This window comes from Hippopotamus amphibius, chromosome 2 (genome assembly GCF_030028045.1).
Source record: "Hippopotamus amphibius kiboko isolate mHipAmp2 chromosome 2, mHipAmp2.hap2, whole genome shotgun sequence".
Classification (NCBI taxonomy): Eukaryota; Metazoa; Chordata; class Mammalia; order Artiodactyla; family Hippopotamidae; genus Hippopotamus; species Hippopotamus amphibius.
Genome location: NC_080187.1, coordinates 7,991,377 through 8,008,397, shown reverse-complemented (window position 1 = coordinate 8,008,397; position 17,021 = coordinate 7,991,377). Strand labels below are relative to the sequence as shown.

The following is a 17,021-nucleotide window of genomic DNA, read 5'->3' as shown; positions in this document are numbered from 1 at the left end:
GAGTCCCCCCAAAATTCACATCCACTGGGAAGCTCAGAAGTCTCTTGCTTTGGAAATAGGGGTTTTGCAGATGTAATGAAGTCAAGATGGGGCCATCCTGGGTGAGGGTGGGCCCTAAGTCCAATGACTGGTGTCCTTATAAAAGAGGGAAATTTGGACGTGCGAGAGAGCACCACGCAGGGAGAAGGCCACGTGAGGACGGAGGCAGTGGTTGGAGTGATGCATTATCAGGTCAAGAAACACCAAGGATTGGGACTTCCCTGGCCGTCCAGTGGTTAGGGCTCCGAACTTCCACTGCAGGGGGCATGGGTTCGATCCCTGGTCAGGAGCTAAGATCCCACGTCTTGGGGTGCGGCCAAAAAAAAAGATTGCAGGCAGCCACCTGAAGCGAGGGGAGAGGCAGGAACGAGTTCTCCCTGAAACATTCCAGAAGGAACCAACTCTGCTGGCACCTGAATTTCTGGCTTCTGGCTTCCTGAACTGTGAGAGAATTCATCTCTATTGTTTTCAGCCATCCAAGTTCTTGGGGATTTGTCACAGGAGCGTAGGAAACTAATATGCCACTTGCGTCAGCTCGTTACCAGGGCAACAAGCATAAACCATTTCCCAACAATCAGGTCTTGTCAAGTTGGTCCCCCACCTACCCTGTCCAGGCTTCTCCTTGGGACCGTGGCCAGGTCCCCAGGTCCCAGGTCCTCAGTTCCTCAGTTCCTTCCAGCTGGAGAGGGGCTTCTCCAGCACAGAAGTTAATTTGGGAGGTGCTCTGAGGTGGGTGACACTTGATATGTCCCCAAGCCAAGCTTCCTGTGGTTGCCTTTGTTCCTTCCTCCCTCCTTCCAGTCTTTAATCGCATGTCACCTTCTTACCAAGGCTTCTCCTGGCCACCCTACTTACAATGGCAGCCCTGTTCGCACCCGCAGCCCAGCTCATCCCCCACCCTTGGCACTTCTCAGCACCAACTAGAGGGTGGGGGTACTTGTCAGCTTTCTCACTGCTGGTTCCCAGTAGGTGCCCGGCACCCACTACCTGCTTAAGGAATAGGTATTGATTGGCTAAAACCCATCCCAGTGTTCTGTGGTGTGGGGGACAGAATTATGCCCCTTCCCAAAGATACCCACGTCCTGATCCCCAGAACCTGCGACTTAGGGGGCATGGCAAAGCCTAATTAAGGTCACAGAAGGAATTAGGTTTGCTAATCAGCTGACCTTAAAATAGGGAGAATAGCCTGGATTATCCAGGTGGACCCAATGCAGTCATAAGATCCTTCCATGCGGGAGAGGGAGGCGGGGAGATGGGTGAGGACTCAGCCCGAGGTCTCTGGCTTCGAAGACGGAGGGAGGAGGTCCAAGTCATGGAATCCTGAGGCCTCTAGAAACTGGAAAAGGCAAAGACAAGTCTCCCGCAGAGCCTCGGGAAGGAACGCTCCCCCTCGGACAGCTTTGATTTTAGCCCAGCAAGACGCCTTTCAGACCTCCGACCTCCAGTCGAGCCTGGGAGGGCTGTTGGAAAGTTGAAATGAGACAGGAAACGGAAATGGCTGGTCCTTAATAAAGAGTTTTATCTCGCAGCTCCCCTGCCCCATCCTGGATTCCAAACACGCAGAGTAATTTCCCCTAAATGCTTTTCATTCCAGTCTCCCCCCTCCACCCTCACTTCCCTGGTGAGGAGGCCTGGGATCTCTGGCACGGGAGAGGGCCCCCCAAACCCTCGGTTCCTGCCGTGGGATCTGCCCCACCCCCACCCTCCACTGTGGGCGCTGGCCCATCCTCTACCTGCTTGCTCCCTGAAGCCAGACCCTTTCATCTCTTAGTCCTGGGAGCGCCATCGCTGAGCGCCAGCTGGGGTTCTGCACACACCAGGCACGAGTGCTGCTGCCGCCTTGTCCCCATTTTACAGAGGCGGAGACTAAGTCTCCGGGTGGGGAAGGGACTTGCCCAGGGCCTCACTGTGAGCAGGTGATAAAGCCTCCAAGGCAGGTCAGAGGAGCCCGGTCGTGCTGCACGCTTAGGCATGAGGATGTGGCTCTGCTGGGGCCCCCGGAACCACGCTGCAACCCACCTGCGGGGACCTTCACTGAGGGGCAGGTGCTCCTTGCCTTGCCTCAGGTAGGTGACACCTGGTCCCTGGCTGCTCTCCTGGCCAGGAGGCCACAGAGAACCAGGGGAAAGTGGGGCAGGCCCGTGCTTGAACCCTGGCACCTGGCGGCATGAGCTTGAGCAAATCTCATGCCTCTTGGAGCCTCAGTTTCCTCATGAGGAAGATGGGCATAACATTTGCCGGAAGGGACTCGTCTGGGTTCATACAAAGGGCAGATGCTGGGAATTCCCTGGCAGTCCAGTGGTTAGGACTCCACACTCTCAATGCTGAGGGTCCAGGTTCGATCCCTGGTCGGGGGAACTAAGATCTCGCAAGCCACGGTGAGCCTGCCCTCAACCCCCACCACCAAAGAAAAGGGCAAATGTTGAGCTGAGATTCAAACCAGCTTTGCTGACTCTGAAGCCCTGTTCTCAACCTCGGCTCCAGCCGGCTGCCCCCAGTCCCGATCTCACTGGTCTGAGTGGGCTGGAATGTAGGGGAAGGGTGAGAAGAGGAACAGCCTGCATGCTGGGCCCCAAAGCCCAGGCTCCGCTGGCCAGGCGTGAACCTTGGTCCCTGCCCTCCAGGGCCAACGAGGAAGCAGGAGCAGACCCATGAGGCCCGGTCATAGTGGCTGGAGCGGCTGGTCAGCACTGGGGGGGGGGAAGGCCAGAGGGAGGGGAGTGATGCGGGCAGGGAGGAACCAAGAATAAGGAAACTGAGGCCAGCGAAGCCAGAGGCCTGCCTCAGCCCCCAGGAGCCAGACAAGCCTGGGCCTCTTCTGCTTTCCGTGTCCCATAACATGGAGGCTGGCGGGGGAGCAGCACAAAGGAACGGTCTCTTTGGGCCATTTGCCATCGCTGCTGTTCAAGATCCCCGTGGCCGAGGAGGAAACATTATCTCCCCGCGGCAGCTGTGAAGGCCCATGAGCTGGCTCCACCCACACCCCGCGCCAAGGAGCCCAACCCCTGCCCCACATATTACGGAGGAGGAAACTGACACCGGGCAAGGGACTTGCCCGGGGTCACCTGGCTCCCTGTAGCTGGTTCTCTTCCCTGACAACACTGGTCTGTACCATCCTTATCAGTGTCCTGTGGCTGCTGTTACAAACCACCACAAATGTGGCATCTTAAAACAACACAAATTTGGGACTGGCTGTCCAGTGGTTAAGACTCCGTGCTTCCACTGCAGGGGACACCGGTTAGATCCCTGGTCGGGGAACTAAGATCCCACATGCCGCATGGCATGGCCAAAAAACCAAAACAAACCACACATTTATTCCCTTACAGTTCCAGAAGCAAGAAACCCCAAATCAGTCTCACTGAGCCGAAATCAAGGTGTCCCACCAGGGCTGCTCCTTCCAGAGACTCTCAAGGAGAATTATTTCCTTGCTCTTCTGCTTCTGGAGGCCAGCACTTTCCTTGCCTTGCAACCTCTTCCTAGGTCATTCCAGCCTCTCACGTCTGTGCTCACGTCCCCTCTTCTTTAGTCCAACCTCCCTCCGCCTCCCTCTTATAAACACAGTGAGTACCTTTAGAGCCCAGCTGGATAATCCAGGAAAATCTCTGCATCTCAAAATCATTCATTTAATCACACCTACAGAGTCTCTTTACCATATAACATTCCCGGGTTCCAGGGATTAGGACCTGGATATATTTGGGGGCCATTATTCAGCCCACCACACTGTCCCCCCACTACCAGCCCTGTTCCCCATTAGACACCTCTGCCCGTCCAAATCCTTCCCATTCGACTGGTTAAGTACATTAGGGAACAGTCTTCCAGTGGAGCACAGCATACGTGGAGCAGTCATTAGAAATGGTGAAGGAGAACAGTTACTGATCTGGAATGTAATGGAGCTACTGTGTGAACTGAATTTTTATTTAAAAAGTATATATCTAGAGAGAGAGGAGTGATGTGACATTGTGACTAAGATCATCGACATAATCCAGCAGATCTGGGTTCAGACCCTGCCTGTGCCATTTACTGTGTGACACGAGGCAATTCACTTAACCTTTCTGATGCCTCAGCTTCCTCATCTGTAAAATGGGAATATCTGTACTTACCTCATAGGGGTGTTGAAAGGATTAAATGAGGTAATATGTTTAAAGTGCTTAAAATGGTGCTTGCCACAAAATAAGCACCATTTGACTGTTCGATATATATAAATACTGTATATAAAATATAAATTATATATAAATATAAAATATTTTATGTGTATACACACACAATATGCAGACTACACAGAAAATAACTAGAAGCTATTCTCCAAGTTTTTTTTAATTTTTGATTTAAAAAATTTTAAATCTCAGTGATAGATGTGTGAATAATCAGTATCATCTTTGCTTATCTGCAGGTTCTGTTTATACACCATAAACAATTATTTGCATAATCAAAATGAAATTTTTAAATTTAATAATCTAACAAAAAAAGCAAACCGTAATCCTCACTCTCCCCAGGGAGCCCTCCCTGACTCCCAGGGAGGGGGATCTCACCATTCTCACGACTCTCTTCACTTCTTACTTCCTGGAGCTCTTGGCCATGAACTCCAGGAGCCCAGCTGGAAACAGAGCAGGGAGTGTGTTCTGAGAAGAGACATTAGACTCCACTGGCTACAGATTAACACCCCTCACACATCAACAGCGCACATCAACTTTCTGCAACCTTCCCATCCCTGATTACAACAACCCCATGAAGGCTAACTGACCTCCAAGGGCTTGCCCATGGATGGGCAAGGATGGGGCTTGCCCAAATTCACAGCAAACAACTGCAGCACAGAGTTCCCACCTTAGGCCTTCTGCTACCACCAAATGCCACAGGGCACAGGCCATGACCTGAGCATGACTAAGATGCATCAAGGATTCCTAGCTTCCAGCCCTTCCCCTTGAAAAGTGTAACTTTTCCTACCCACCCATTTTCAGACGCTTGCATGCTAAACCCATTTTACAGATGGGCAAATAGAGTCCCTGGATAATGAAGGTGGTTCAAAGATGCGATTCCAAAATTGACCACAAGGTGGCAGCAGCAGGCCTTGGCACCCGCTCCTACGGGGTTGTTTTTTGGGGGTTTTTTTGCATCCTCTACCGCCCTCTGCTGGTTATGAGAAAGGGTAACAGGCAAAGTTGTCACCTCTTGAGGGAATACTTGGTGACAGAAGCAGGACTCAGTGCCCTGTGGTGGCCTTGCGTTGACTGGCCATTCCCAGCCCATCACAGGAAATGGCTCTAGTTAGCACAGTCCTTTTCATCAAGGCGGCCATTTAGTGGAGGTGGGAGAAGAGGGTGTGGGTGGGCTCCTCTCTGCCTGCAGCAGCCCCAGTGATAAAGCCCCAGTCGGGAGTCAAGCCCCTATCCCTGCCAGGGCTCTGGCTCTGCCATCAACTGTATCCCACTCTGAGAAATGCAAAGACAGAAGAAAACATCTCTGTAAAAACAAGAAGAGGGGTAGTGATGAGTAGCTGGGGTCTGGCCTGCACCTGGGGTCTCCTTAGCAGGACCAGGCCTCAAGGGGAAGCCAAGGCTGGGAGACACAATCACTGGGTTTAGCAGGAGAAGCAGAAAGGCCAGGGCGCACAGGGCGGGGCTGTGGGAGGTTGGACCCTCCCTGGGCCACAGGGTCATGGACTGAAGGTGGACACCTTATCCCAAGCAGGCCACATCAAATGCTGCCTTTGGGGAATTTGGGATTGAGACAGAGAAAGGCGAGTTAGCCTCCTTGAGCAGCTGGAAAAGTACCAAGTAACCCCAGGCGGGTGACAAGGAAAGGCTGTCTGTGACGAGAAGGGAAAGTGGGGAGGGGGGCAGGGATGCAGGAAGCCCCTCCACCCCCACCCCCCACCCCCCACAGCACCCTGTGGCGCTCCTGGCCTGGTTCCTGCCCTGCTGAGGGAGGCCCTGGGGTCCACAGGCCATCACAGGTCCCTGGAGCAAAGGCCCCTCGGGACTTAAAAGACTGATCAGTGAAGGGGAAACAGCATCCTGGACACAGCGGTGACTGGAGACCTCAACACGGGCTGGCCCCTCAGAGGCGGCTTCTATGGCTCCTTGTCCCACGGAACGGCATGGCCTCAGGCCTCCGCTTCCCTCCTTCCTCCCACAGGAGCTCTCTGCAGCTGCGAAGACCCAGCCAGCGTGACACGGTGACAAGGACAGATGCTCGCAATGAGAACAAAAACAAGCAGGAGGCAGAGAGCCCTGCAGGAGCTGCGGCCGCTCCCCCACGTGACGCTGTCGGCCTCCAGAGTGCCTGTCACTTCTACCTTATTTGAATGTTTGCTAACACAAAGACAGACCATGAATTACTTTTGTTTTAAACAAGTTAATAAAGAAAAATATTTAAACGCTCCTGAGAGGCTCTGAGGGGGTTGCCCAGTCACTCCCCAATAGGGAGGACCTGGGCGTAGAGTTCAGCTCCCCAGCTGCCTGTCCGGCCTCTGTAGGGCCACCTCGGCGGACCCGCATGCCCCCCTCTGCTGAAACCGGGGGAACAGGGACCCCACAGCCCCTCCTTGTTCCCAGAGCCGCTTCTCCCTATAGACCCCTGTCCCAGCGTCCACCCCCTGTGAAGTTCCAGGCCTGGGACTGAAGCCATGGGTGGCCGTCTGCTGTCAGAGAGCCCTGGAAGGCACTGTCTTCTGAACCCTGGTCTCCTGGTCTATAGAGCAGGATTGCAACAACTCTGGCCTCTGCTGAGCCAGGCATCCTTCCACACCCTTGACCTGCATCCTGTGGTCGAGCCCTCACAACTTCCCCTTGAGGTGGGAACCACCACTGTGCCCATGTGACAGATGAGGAGACTGGGGCTCAGAAAACGTGCCCCTGCTCAGAGTCCCGCGGTCAGCGGGTTGCAGAACTGGGTTCACATCCCTTGGCTGTGTCCCAGGGAATACGGGACACAAAGCCTGCTGAGCCTTTCACCCAGGGCGGACGCTTCATAAGCACTGGACAAATAGTATTTACCACCAGGGAAGCCTTCCCTAACCGGCACTGGCCGTGGACCCCCCACCTCCACTACCTCCACTACAGCGCCGCCACACGGGGAGCGGCAAACCTCTTCTTTATTGCGAACGTGACACACAGTCCCAGGGGCACCTGGGAAGAGCAGGAACCAGGGAGAGCCAGGGACAGGTCCTCCCTAAACTGGACAGTCCCTACTTCCCTTGCCTAGGGTAGGAGCCCGACCTGATTCCCACCCACGAGGTGTAGACAGGGCAGCCTTGAGAGCCCCAGAGAAGGCTGAAGAGCAGGGAGGCCCAGGAAGGGGTCCAGCCGGCATGGGAGGTAGCCCTCTGTGCCCTGGGGGGCAGGGGGACCTTTGTGAATGGAAACCAAGCCTGGGCTTTGTCCCCCAGCGTCCCAGGGCCCCAGCAGACGTCCAGTGTTAGAAGTGAGAGGGCAGTCAGGGCGGGGTGGGCAAGAGGCTGAACGATGCTGCCCCCCCGCTGCACAGCATCACAGCATCGCCAGGTGCTGGCCCAGCGGCCCTGCTCCCCCACAGCTGGTCTTCTCCCTCCTCCCGGCAGGGATGCTCAGTTCACTGGGGGGCCTCAGCGATGGCCTGCTCCACCCGCAGGTACCAGGGCTGGATGTGAGTGTGACGCATCAGGTCGTCAAAGGCCTCCAGACCCTCCATCACACGCAGCACGCCGTACACCGCCTGGCGGGGGGAGTACAGAGAAGGGGTCCACACCTGCCCCGCCCTCTGCCAGGTGTGTGCCCTGGGCCCGTCACCTCCCCTTTCTGGGAGCCCCGTGACCCACTAATGGGCCGATTTTGCACGTGGGGCTTTGAATGAAGCATGTGGGTTGGCTGTAGGTTTTGCCTGTCCTGCACCCACACCCCGTTTCTGGGCAACAACCCCCGTCCCCCAGCGTTTCCTTTGGGAAAATGCCCTTCCCCACCCTCAGGTGTTGAGATTTGGGAAGAGGGGGCCCCACCATTTGCTCCAAGACCTGAACCTCGCAATTAATGTTTTCTGCCCTGGCTGTAGGACGGCTTCAAGGACTGGCATTGAAGTCAGGCCCACAAGACACTGTCCCAGGACTTTTGCTGGACAGAAGCCTGGAGCACTGGTTTTCCTTAAGCCCTTGACAACCAGTGGAGCCGGGTGCCTCTGGGATGGAGGAGCTGTGAGATGCAGGTATTACCTACATCTGGGTTCTCCCCACCTCCCCCACCCCAAGGACAGACCCTTCGGTCTCTGCACCCCGTCACCACCACACTCACCAGATCAGCCAGGTTTGGTTTCTGGCCCCCCATGAAGGGCCGGTCTTTGCCCACAGCGGCCACCCACTTGTTGGCAGCCTCGTAGAGGTCCTCGCGCACATCATCCTGGAGGTGGTGCCTGGGCAGGGATGGGGGAAGTCCATCAGTGGAACTCTGACACCTGGCACAGGTGGGGAGCACGCAAAAGCCCGCGGGCCAGGGCTACTCCTGGGGGGCGGAGGGGGACAAGAGGCCCAACCATGGAGAGGGAAACAGAGGGAGGGACAAGGCAGGGACCCAGCTCTGGACCCCCAGGCCAGCCCTGCTTCCCCTGGGGTCAGGGAGGCAATCAGGGGTTCTGGGTTTGAGTCTCAGCTTGGCTAATGCTGGGGACCTGGGGATGGCAGGGACCTGGGGAGGGCAGGCCCCCCAGGGGCACACACACACACACGTGCACCATCACCTGCTCTTGAGCCGCTTGCTGATGAGGTACATGGCAGCTGCACCCATGTACTTGGCCATAGCGCCCTCCACGGTCCCGAAATTGCCCTCCTTGACAATGTAGTCGAAGGAGGCCAAGGCCTCGGCCATCGTGCGGTACACATTGGGGGAGATGAGGTGTACCAGCCAGTCGTCTGCCCACTGCCGCCACTTCATCTCCTCCCTGCAGGCAGAGGGCGGGGGACACAGGGCCGGCCAGGTGGGCTTCCCGAGCCAGGGCCTGGGAGATGGGGGAGCTGAACCACTATCTAGACCACCCAGTGTATGGATGGGAGCGGGAGGTCCTCAAGAAGACTGAGTCCCACCCATGGCTCAGCCCCAGCCCTCGTGGTCTCCTCTCCCGTGCTGCTCCCCGCTCACAGCATCTCGCTCAGCCTGGTCTCCTCTGGGGAAGACCAGCCCCTCCCCCCACCCACGGCCCCACTCACGTCCTGGCCTCCTTCCCACCATACATCCGCTGGGCCTCCTTCTCATCCAGCATCAGCCAGTACTTGTTGCAGAATTCGGTCACCTCCTTGCCCTGGGCGTTCATAGCCTTCATGGGTGGATAGTAGGTGATGATGTCTTCCAGGGGCTGCCTTTGGGAGATATCCAGAGTCTCACTCCGACTCCCTCTTCCTCCAGGAGACTAAGCCCTCACCTCCTCGCGATGAATACCTACCCCAGGACTGACCCACAACAGCTTTCCACCCTCTTGTGGGTGACACAGGAGGTCCTGCAGCAAGAGGGATCTGGGGCAGATACCAGAAGCACTTCCCCAACAGAGGGAGATGCACAGAGGAGAGGAAGGGTCTCAGAGTGATGCCCACAGCCCATTCTGGAAATCTAAGCAGCAGCCCCACCCCACTCCCATGCAGGAACCTGGGGAGGCCTCCCTGAGACAGGAGAGGGGATGAGATGCAGGGCCGGCCTGGGCTTCAGGGGCTCCTTACCCCGACACCAGGTAGGTCTTGAGGGCGCTGATGATGACAGAGGAGTCGTTCAGTTGTTGCTGGAGAAGAGGATCGTTTAGATGAAGGTTGTGGTGGGGGGCAGGGGGGACTGGCTGACTGGCCACTGGTAGGATCACCAGGGGCTCTTAAACAATTCTGACACCCAGGCATTCTGCAGAATCTGGTCGGGCGGCACTGTTTATCTGTCCCTGGAGGTTCACCCGTAAAATCAATGCCCATTGAGCTTTCCCCTCCCCCAGGACCCAGTCCCCACCCTCACGGCGCCCTGTCCTGAGTAAGGGAGACCCAAGTGTGGCGAATGGGGAGGACGATGTGGGGCGCACCCAGGATCTGAGCCCTGCTCACTCACCCGCCTGGCCTCCTGGGCACTGAGGGGCCGGGTGGACTCAGAAGCTACATACTAGGAGCCAAGCCCTATACCCTGGAGACTATGGTTCTCTGTTGATTAACAAAGAAAGCTCAGAGAGGCCAAGTGACTGGCCCCAAGTCACACAGCCAGTGAGCGGCAGAGCCCCACCTTGAACCCAGACCACCCTGACTTCAGAACCCACATTGTTAAGCTCTGTGGTGCTCTGCCTCCCTTAGAATTGCTGGTTCATCTGAGGCCCACAGAGCCCAAGTTCCTTCCAGGGCTGCAGAGCAGGGACTGACTCAGGGGTATTTCAGGACAAGCCAGGACACTGGGGCAGGGGGAGCTCCCCAAGGCTCACCAAGCTGTCTCCTTCCTGAGCCAACACGATGGGCACCTTCCTGTAGGAGGAGAACTTGATCTCGGCCCTGCGCACAGGGTTCACCTCCACCACCTGGTAGGGCAGGGCATGGAAGTCGAGGAAGGCGCGGACCTTGCTGCAGAAGGGACACGTTTTGTACTGGTACAGAGTCAGCTGCAGGCGGCTCGACAGGGAGAGCTGGATGAGGGGCAGAGGAGGGGGCTTCTGAGGCCTGGTGCCCAGGCCCCGCCCCCAGGTCCAGGCTCCACCCCCAAGGAAAGGTTTCCCAGGGGAGTTTTCTAGGATGACCCTGAGAACATCAGAAGGAATGGGGGATGGGTGGCAGGGAGAAAGGGAAGGGCGGGAAGGTGGAGAGCAGGCTCCTGCCAAGGACAGCCCAGGCTCAAGCGCCCATCCAGCGGGCTCCCCAGGTAGAAAGTCTGTTCTGTGTAGGAGGAATCTTCTCATCTCTGCCCAACGCAAGACAGACATCTCTCCTCTCCTGTCCCAAGGGAACTTCAGACACCGCCACCCCCACTCCCTCAAGGGGTGCAGGGGCAGAGCCCAGCGATTCCGAGTGGGGTCTACCTCAAATCTACAAGAGGGGAGGGTTGCATCTGGGCCACTGGCCTGCACACGGCAGGAGAGCCCCACGTGAGCTTGCAGCATATTCCTGTCTGAAAGCCACAGCTGCAGTCCCCCGCCCCCACTGTTCAGAGATGGGAGACTGAGGCTGGGCCACGGAGGTGGGTGGGCAGGAGATACAGAGAACTCCACTCCCCATCTACCCTCTTCTGTTCCCATGGGTTTAAGAAAGGGGCGCCAGTGGGTGTGGTGGGGACGGATGCTGGTGCTGCGTACAAAGCATTGCAAGGGCAGCTGGGCCACCACCCCGTTCGGGAGACATACCCTAGTTCTTCCTTGTCTCGGGGCCTGGAGTCTAAGGGTCATCAGTTCCGTAAAAATACTAAAAACAGCACTAATAAATACACAACCTCAGGATTTGGAGAGAGTAGGAGGGACATGATAAAATGTTTGGAAAGCGATCAACTGTGCAAGAGGCTTTCCCTTTTCAGTGAAATCTTTCCAAATTTTTGTTAAAAACTCTTAAAACACATTAGGAAAACGACTTTGAAACAAAGACAATTCTCGTTAGCAGGCATCAGTAGCGCCCCATTTCACAGATGAGGACGGAGGCTTAAAACCAAGCCACTGGCCCAAGGTCAAGAGCGGACAGAGGCGAATCCTGTCCCCGCCGGTCCCCCAGAAGTCCTGAAGTTCGGCGCTGACGCCAGCGCCCCTACCCAAAGCTCGGTCCGACCCGGGCTTACCTGCGCGGCTGAGAGCTCGGCGCGGAGGTCCTGGGCGCGCAGATGCCACCGCGCCGTGTGGTACAGCCCCAGGGCTCCCCCGAGGGCCAGCGCCGCCGCCCCCAGGAGCCGTGGGCCCCCCTTGCGGGTGGCGGCGGCGGGGCCCGGGCCTCCCGCAGCCCCGGTGAAGCCGGCCCGGCTCTGCGCGGGGAGTCCCAGAGCGGGGCGACCGCCCAGCCTGCAGGTCAGAGCGCGCCCGCCAGGCCACAGCGCCCGCACGGCGTGGGCCATGTTTGCTCCGCCGGCGCCGCGGGAGGGCGCGAGAAACAAAGATGGCCGGGGCGCAGGGTTCTCTTAAAGGGCGCGTCTCCGGCGCCCCGCAGGTTGCCAGGGGTGACAGTGACGCCGAGCCGGCGGAACCGACGCTCGTGGGACTGGGCGGGAGTCCCCGACGCCCAGCTTCCCACGCATCCGTCAGAGCCGAAGAAACACACCTGGGGATGTCTGCTAAATGCCCCGGCTTCTAAAGTGCAGATGTAACTGGCCTCGGTGGTGAGCCGGAGCTGAACGCAGGAACTCGGCCACGTAGCCCTCAGCTCGCCATGTGGCCCTCAGCGTCATCCGTAATAGGCACCCAATCGAAAGAGATTGAACCCTTCGGAGTCTCAGGGAAAGCGTCACGGCATCCGGTCCATGAGAGCCACAGAAACTGCCCTGCCCGACCCACGGTAGATGGGCGTCCACGACTCGGGCTTTTTCTGCCCTCCCGCACCGCTGCACCGTTTCTTCTGTGGCGCGAACCATAAAATTTTCCACACACCGGGGGCCTTAGAAACCACGTGTCTCCGATTTCACGCACCCAGAGGCGCCGAGGCGCCGACCCGCAGGTCCCCAGCGGCGGGACGGGGCGGAGTGGCAGAGTGGCGGAGTGGCGGGGGTTCCAAGCTGCCCCGCCCCTCCGTCAGGCTCCTTCGCCCAAGCTGAGGGCCCGAGGCTCCACTACCTAGGCTTCGCGGCGGGCAGCCCCGGGATGGCCCCTCCCGGCGGCCTAGAGGGGGTGGGACTCGAGGAGGGGGCGGGGACCTGAGGGCGGTGCAGATTGAGGGCGCGGCGGGGCGGAGTCTGAAGGCCAGGTGCGCGCCGAGCTCCGCTCCCGGGATGAGGCGCGAGAGCTGGGCTGCGGCGGGGACCCGGCTCTCGGTCGGGCGGGACGTGGGGCGGAGGCTGACAGCGGGTGGGGGCGGGGCCCGGGCGCTTTCCGCCGTGCAGTCCCGCCCCGCTGGTCCCGAGCTCCCTCCACCGCCTCCACCTTCCACCCCGCGCCGGCTTTCTATGCGACAGTCGTCGCGTCCCATTGTCGCTCGGCCCTGGCGGCGCCCGAGCCCGCAATGTCGGGCCCCAACGGGGACCTGGGCATGCCGGTGGAGGCGGGAGCGGAAGGCGAGGACGACGGCTTCGGGGCAGCAGGTGACCCAGGGGGGCTGCTGAGGCGACTTTTGCGTTCTCGGAGGTGCCCTCCTGGGAAGGGGGATCGAGGCCGGGATAGGGGCCGGGAAGGAACTGCAGAGTCCTCCCCATCCCCCGCCCCAGGGTGGTTCCGGGGCTGCAGGCGCCCTCCGGGGTTCGGGGCGAGCACCTGCGAGCGGGTCCCTGGAAGCCGCAGCGTTCGAGAACTGTGAGCAACCGGCCCCGTTTTACAGATGGGGAAACTGAGGCCGCTTCAGGGTCACTCTCCCTTTGGGATTGGGATTTGCTCCAGCCACCTCTTTCAGTCCGGGTGGAGACAGAGACTCCTAAGGGGGCGGGGGCGGGGCCGGGCGCGGACCCTCTTGGCTTGGCAGGAGGGGCTCTCTGGGTGGGCGTGCCGCCCTGCTGAGTCAGCGTCCCCAGCCACCTTTGCTGGTGTGGCCTGGAGCCCTGACAAATGTGACTTGCTTACAAAGCAGCCTGTTGCCTGTACAGCACTACAGGGCGGGGGTAAGGAGGGTGGGTATGGAGAGAGAACCATCAGCTCCCTTCTTACCTTCTGGAGCCTCAGTTTCCCCGTCTGTAAAATAAAAATAATGGTTAGTGTCTCTTGCATGGAGATGTGTCAGGATTAAATGGGAAAACGAATGGGGAGAGTCTGAAGGCTAGTGAGGAGGGTGTTTTAGGGACCCCTATTTTTGCCCACCTGGCAGCTTGCTCACCTTTGCCAAATATAGGAAGGAAACCCAAGAACCCAGTCTTCCACCAAAATACTTGGCAAATTCTCGCTTTGTCTTCCTGGCCAAGATTGGCAGGACATAAGGGCAGGCCCATGTCTCCTGGTCTGCTGGCCAGTGTTCATTGCCTTGGGTCCCTATACTGCCTTGGGTCCCTATCCTGCCTCTTCCTTAATTCATTCCAGCCAGGGGCCCTCTGTCTGTGGCTGAGCTGGGTGGATCCCTAGGCTCAAGTCTGAGCAAATCTCAGGGATAGCTGTGCTCTTCCCTGTTGCTGTGGGACATCTGGGGACAGGTGGCCGAGATGCCCGGCTCTCACATAGAAGAGAGGACAGAGACTCAGTCCAGGCATAGCCCAGATCCTGCCAACCCAGGAGCCCCATTCCAGGTGATAGCTTCTGTGACCTCCCATTGGTATATGACCCTACTAGCCAGTCTCCTGGACACAGCTCCAATGTGGGTCTGTGGCCTCACCCTCATTTTCCTTCACCCTCTTCTGCAGCCCTGCCTCTTAAAAGTTGGGTTCTTCAGGGTTCAGTCTTGGCCCCTCTAGGCCCCATACACGTTGCTTCGGCCACTTCTTCCCTCCCCTGGTTTCTGTCACCATCTGTGTCGTGAATGCCCAGCCTGTGGTTTCAGGTCAGCCCTCTCCTGGGTTTACAACTGCCTCTGGGACAGCTGGGATGTCCCCCAGGCACCCCCCCCCCTTCATCCTGGCACAACCACCCAACTGGCTGTCTTCCCCACCTAATCATTTTCTCCTCTTCTGCTCCTGCCTCCATCATCCAGGGAGAACCCAAGAGCCCCACCAACCTCTTCACCCCCCACGACTGCCCAGCGCCTGCTCTGCCACTTCTCCTGACCCTACCAGTTACCCCTCTCTAACACCCCAGTGGGTTCTACCCGGATGTCCCACTGCCCCTACATCTCACCCAAAATCTACTGAAGAGGTGAATCTCAGAATAATTATCCTGAATGAAAGAGGCCAGGCAATAAAGCGTATATACTGTTTGGTTCCACTTATATACAACTAGAAAATGCAAACTAATCTACGATGACAGAAAGAAGATTGGGGATTGCATGGGTGTGGGGTAGGGGGTGTGTGATGAAGAGAAGCAGGAGGGAAGGGACATGAGGAATCTTTTGGGGTTGATGAATATGTTCACTGTCTTGATTGCAGTGGTGGTTCCATGGGGATTTATATATGTTATAACAAAAGATTGCTCAAAAACTACAATGAAAGTGGTCTGTCACAAGGACTTTGGAGCTCCCAATGGCCAAATTTGGAACAATTTGATCAACAAAATAAAGTTGTATTGAATTATAACCCAAAGTATAAAATAAATATCCATGAGTCCATTCTGATATAAACGATTGAATTAATAAATAAATGGGAGAGAAGACACGAATCTCCCGTAGGGAAGAATTCCAAGTAATTTGTGTAGACACTCTGCCCTTAAGGAGGTAGAGCAAAACTCCCCCCTCCTTAGGTGTGGGCTGTGCAGACTGACTTCCTTCCCAAGAGGACAGTGTGGGAAGGGGGGAGAAGGGTAGCTGCAGTGGAGACACCTGAAAGTCACCCCTCAGCCAGGTGACCAAGGTCAACATCAGCAGCGATCAGCCATGTTGATAGTATGCACCCTTGATAGGATGTGATGCAAAAACAGCACTTGATCTCTGTGCTCTTCCTCCCCAAAACCCATAACCCTAGTTTAACCATGAGGAAAACACCCAACAAATCCCAATAGAGGGACAGTCTACCCAATGCCTATAGCAGTGCTCCTCCCAACGGTCAAGGTCATCAAAACCAAGGAAAATCTGAGAAACTGTCAGAGCCAAGAGAAGCCTAAAGAGACATGACAACTGAATGTAACCTGGATCCTGGAACAGGAAAAGAGCATTATGTACAAACCAAGGAGGTCTGAATAAAGCATGGACTTTAGTTAAAGTATCATTGGTGGTTTTTAATTGTAACAAATGTATCATACTAGTATAAGATGTTAATAATATGGGAAACTGGGTGCAGGGTATATGGGAACTCTTCACAATTTTTCTGTAAATCTAAAACTTTTTAAATTAAAAGTTTATTTTTAAAAGCTTGTCAAATTCTGCATTTAGAACATGCTTAGTTTACACTGCTTGTCTGGTATTTGTGAGAAGATTTGTTAATGATTGATTCTTTTTCTGTGGTGGCTATAGGGCAGCTCAGATTGAATCCATTTTGGCAAGTTACAATTTACTGGGAAATTTCCCATTTCATTACCTGTAACATTTACCTGCCCTTTTAATGTCTATAGAATCTATAGTTATATTCTTCTTTTACTTCGGTTTATTTGTGCCTTGTATCTTTCTGACCTAAGAAATTTTTCTGAATTTCTGTCTATGTTATTAGTCTTTTCCAAGAGTCAACTTTTGGCTTTGATAGTCCTATGGTATCTTTCTATTTTATTCATTTCTTATCTTAATTTCATTTTCTCCTTCCTTCTGTTTTCTTTGGATTTGCTCTGTGGTTTCTTTTATAAATTTTTATTTTGGACACTTTGCTTATGATTTTGCCACCTTTCTAATTATTCTAAAACACACCCTTAAGGCCATGCATGTCCCTTGTTTATCCTGAGCCCAGCAGGGCATTAAGAGCTTATTTCACGTTAGATCTGGTTGTCTGGCAGAGGGAGGGCCCGTCAGAGTATCCAGACTGCTGTTCACCAGGATTGCTTTTCAAATGGGTCCTCCCCATGGTGCACTCCCCAAGGTCCACTTGGGCCACAGGAAGACCAGGCACCCCTCCCTGGCTGCCCTTCGGAGCAGCAGACTCTTCCCGATAGCCTCCCCTTCTCTCCTCTCCAGCAGGGGCGGACCCTGCCCATCCCTTGCCTGCCTTTTGACTTTTCTTGGCAGTAGTTCAACTCCAGTCCAGGAGCTCCAAGATCAGAAGTCAGCCCTCCACTTCCCCAGTGATTCTCCAAAATAGCCCTCACTGGGCAGGAGCTGGAGGAAGCAGCTCCCTGATCCTAGTGGGGATAATTAATAGATAAAAAGGGGAGAGCTCTGATCAGAGAAGGGAGGG

General features: G+C 56.1%; 1 protein-coding gene and 1 long non-coding RNA gene across 3 annotated transcripts; one reads left to right on the top strand and one right to left on the bottom strand.

The window, feature by feature from the left end:
• Positions 1-4,376: 4,376 nt before the first annotated feature.
• Positions 4,377-12,117, bottom strand: PTGES2 (prostaglandin E synthase 2). 2 transcript variants are annotated; one of them, XM_057724157.1, is made up of 7 exons: positions 11,772-12,117; positions 10,441-10,638; positions 9,710-9,768; positions 9,206-9,355; positions 8,740-8,940; positions 8,298-8,415; positions 4,381-7,728 (listed from the first exon to the last, which is right to left on the bottom strand). In XM_057724157.1, the coding sequence occupies exons 1-7, from the start codon at positions 12,039-12,041 to the stop codon at positions 7,606-7,608; spliced, it is 1,119 nt and encodes a 372-aa protein (XP_057580140.1). In that variant the 5' UTR covers positions 12,042-12,117; the 3' UTR covers positions 4,381-7,605. The 2 variants fall into 2 exon arrangements, with proteins under 2 accessions (XP_057580139.1, XP_057580140.1); XM_057724156.1 differs by lacking the exons at positions 9,710-9,768; positions 10,441-10,638; positions 11,772-12,117 and adding an exon at positions 9,439-9,492 and having other exon boundaries at positions 4,377-7,728.
• Positions 12,118-12,855: 738 nt separating this feature from the next.
• On the top strand, positions 12,856-16,066 carry LOC130846126 (uncharacterized). The gene is made up of 3 exons (XR_009051513.1): positions 12,856-13,217; positions 14,744-14,904; positions 15,666-16,066. It is a non-coding gene; the product is annotated as an uncharacterized LOC130846126 (long non-coding RNA).
• The last annotated feature ends 955 nt before the right edge of the window (positions 16,067-17,021 follow it).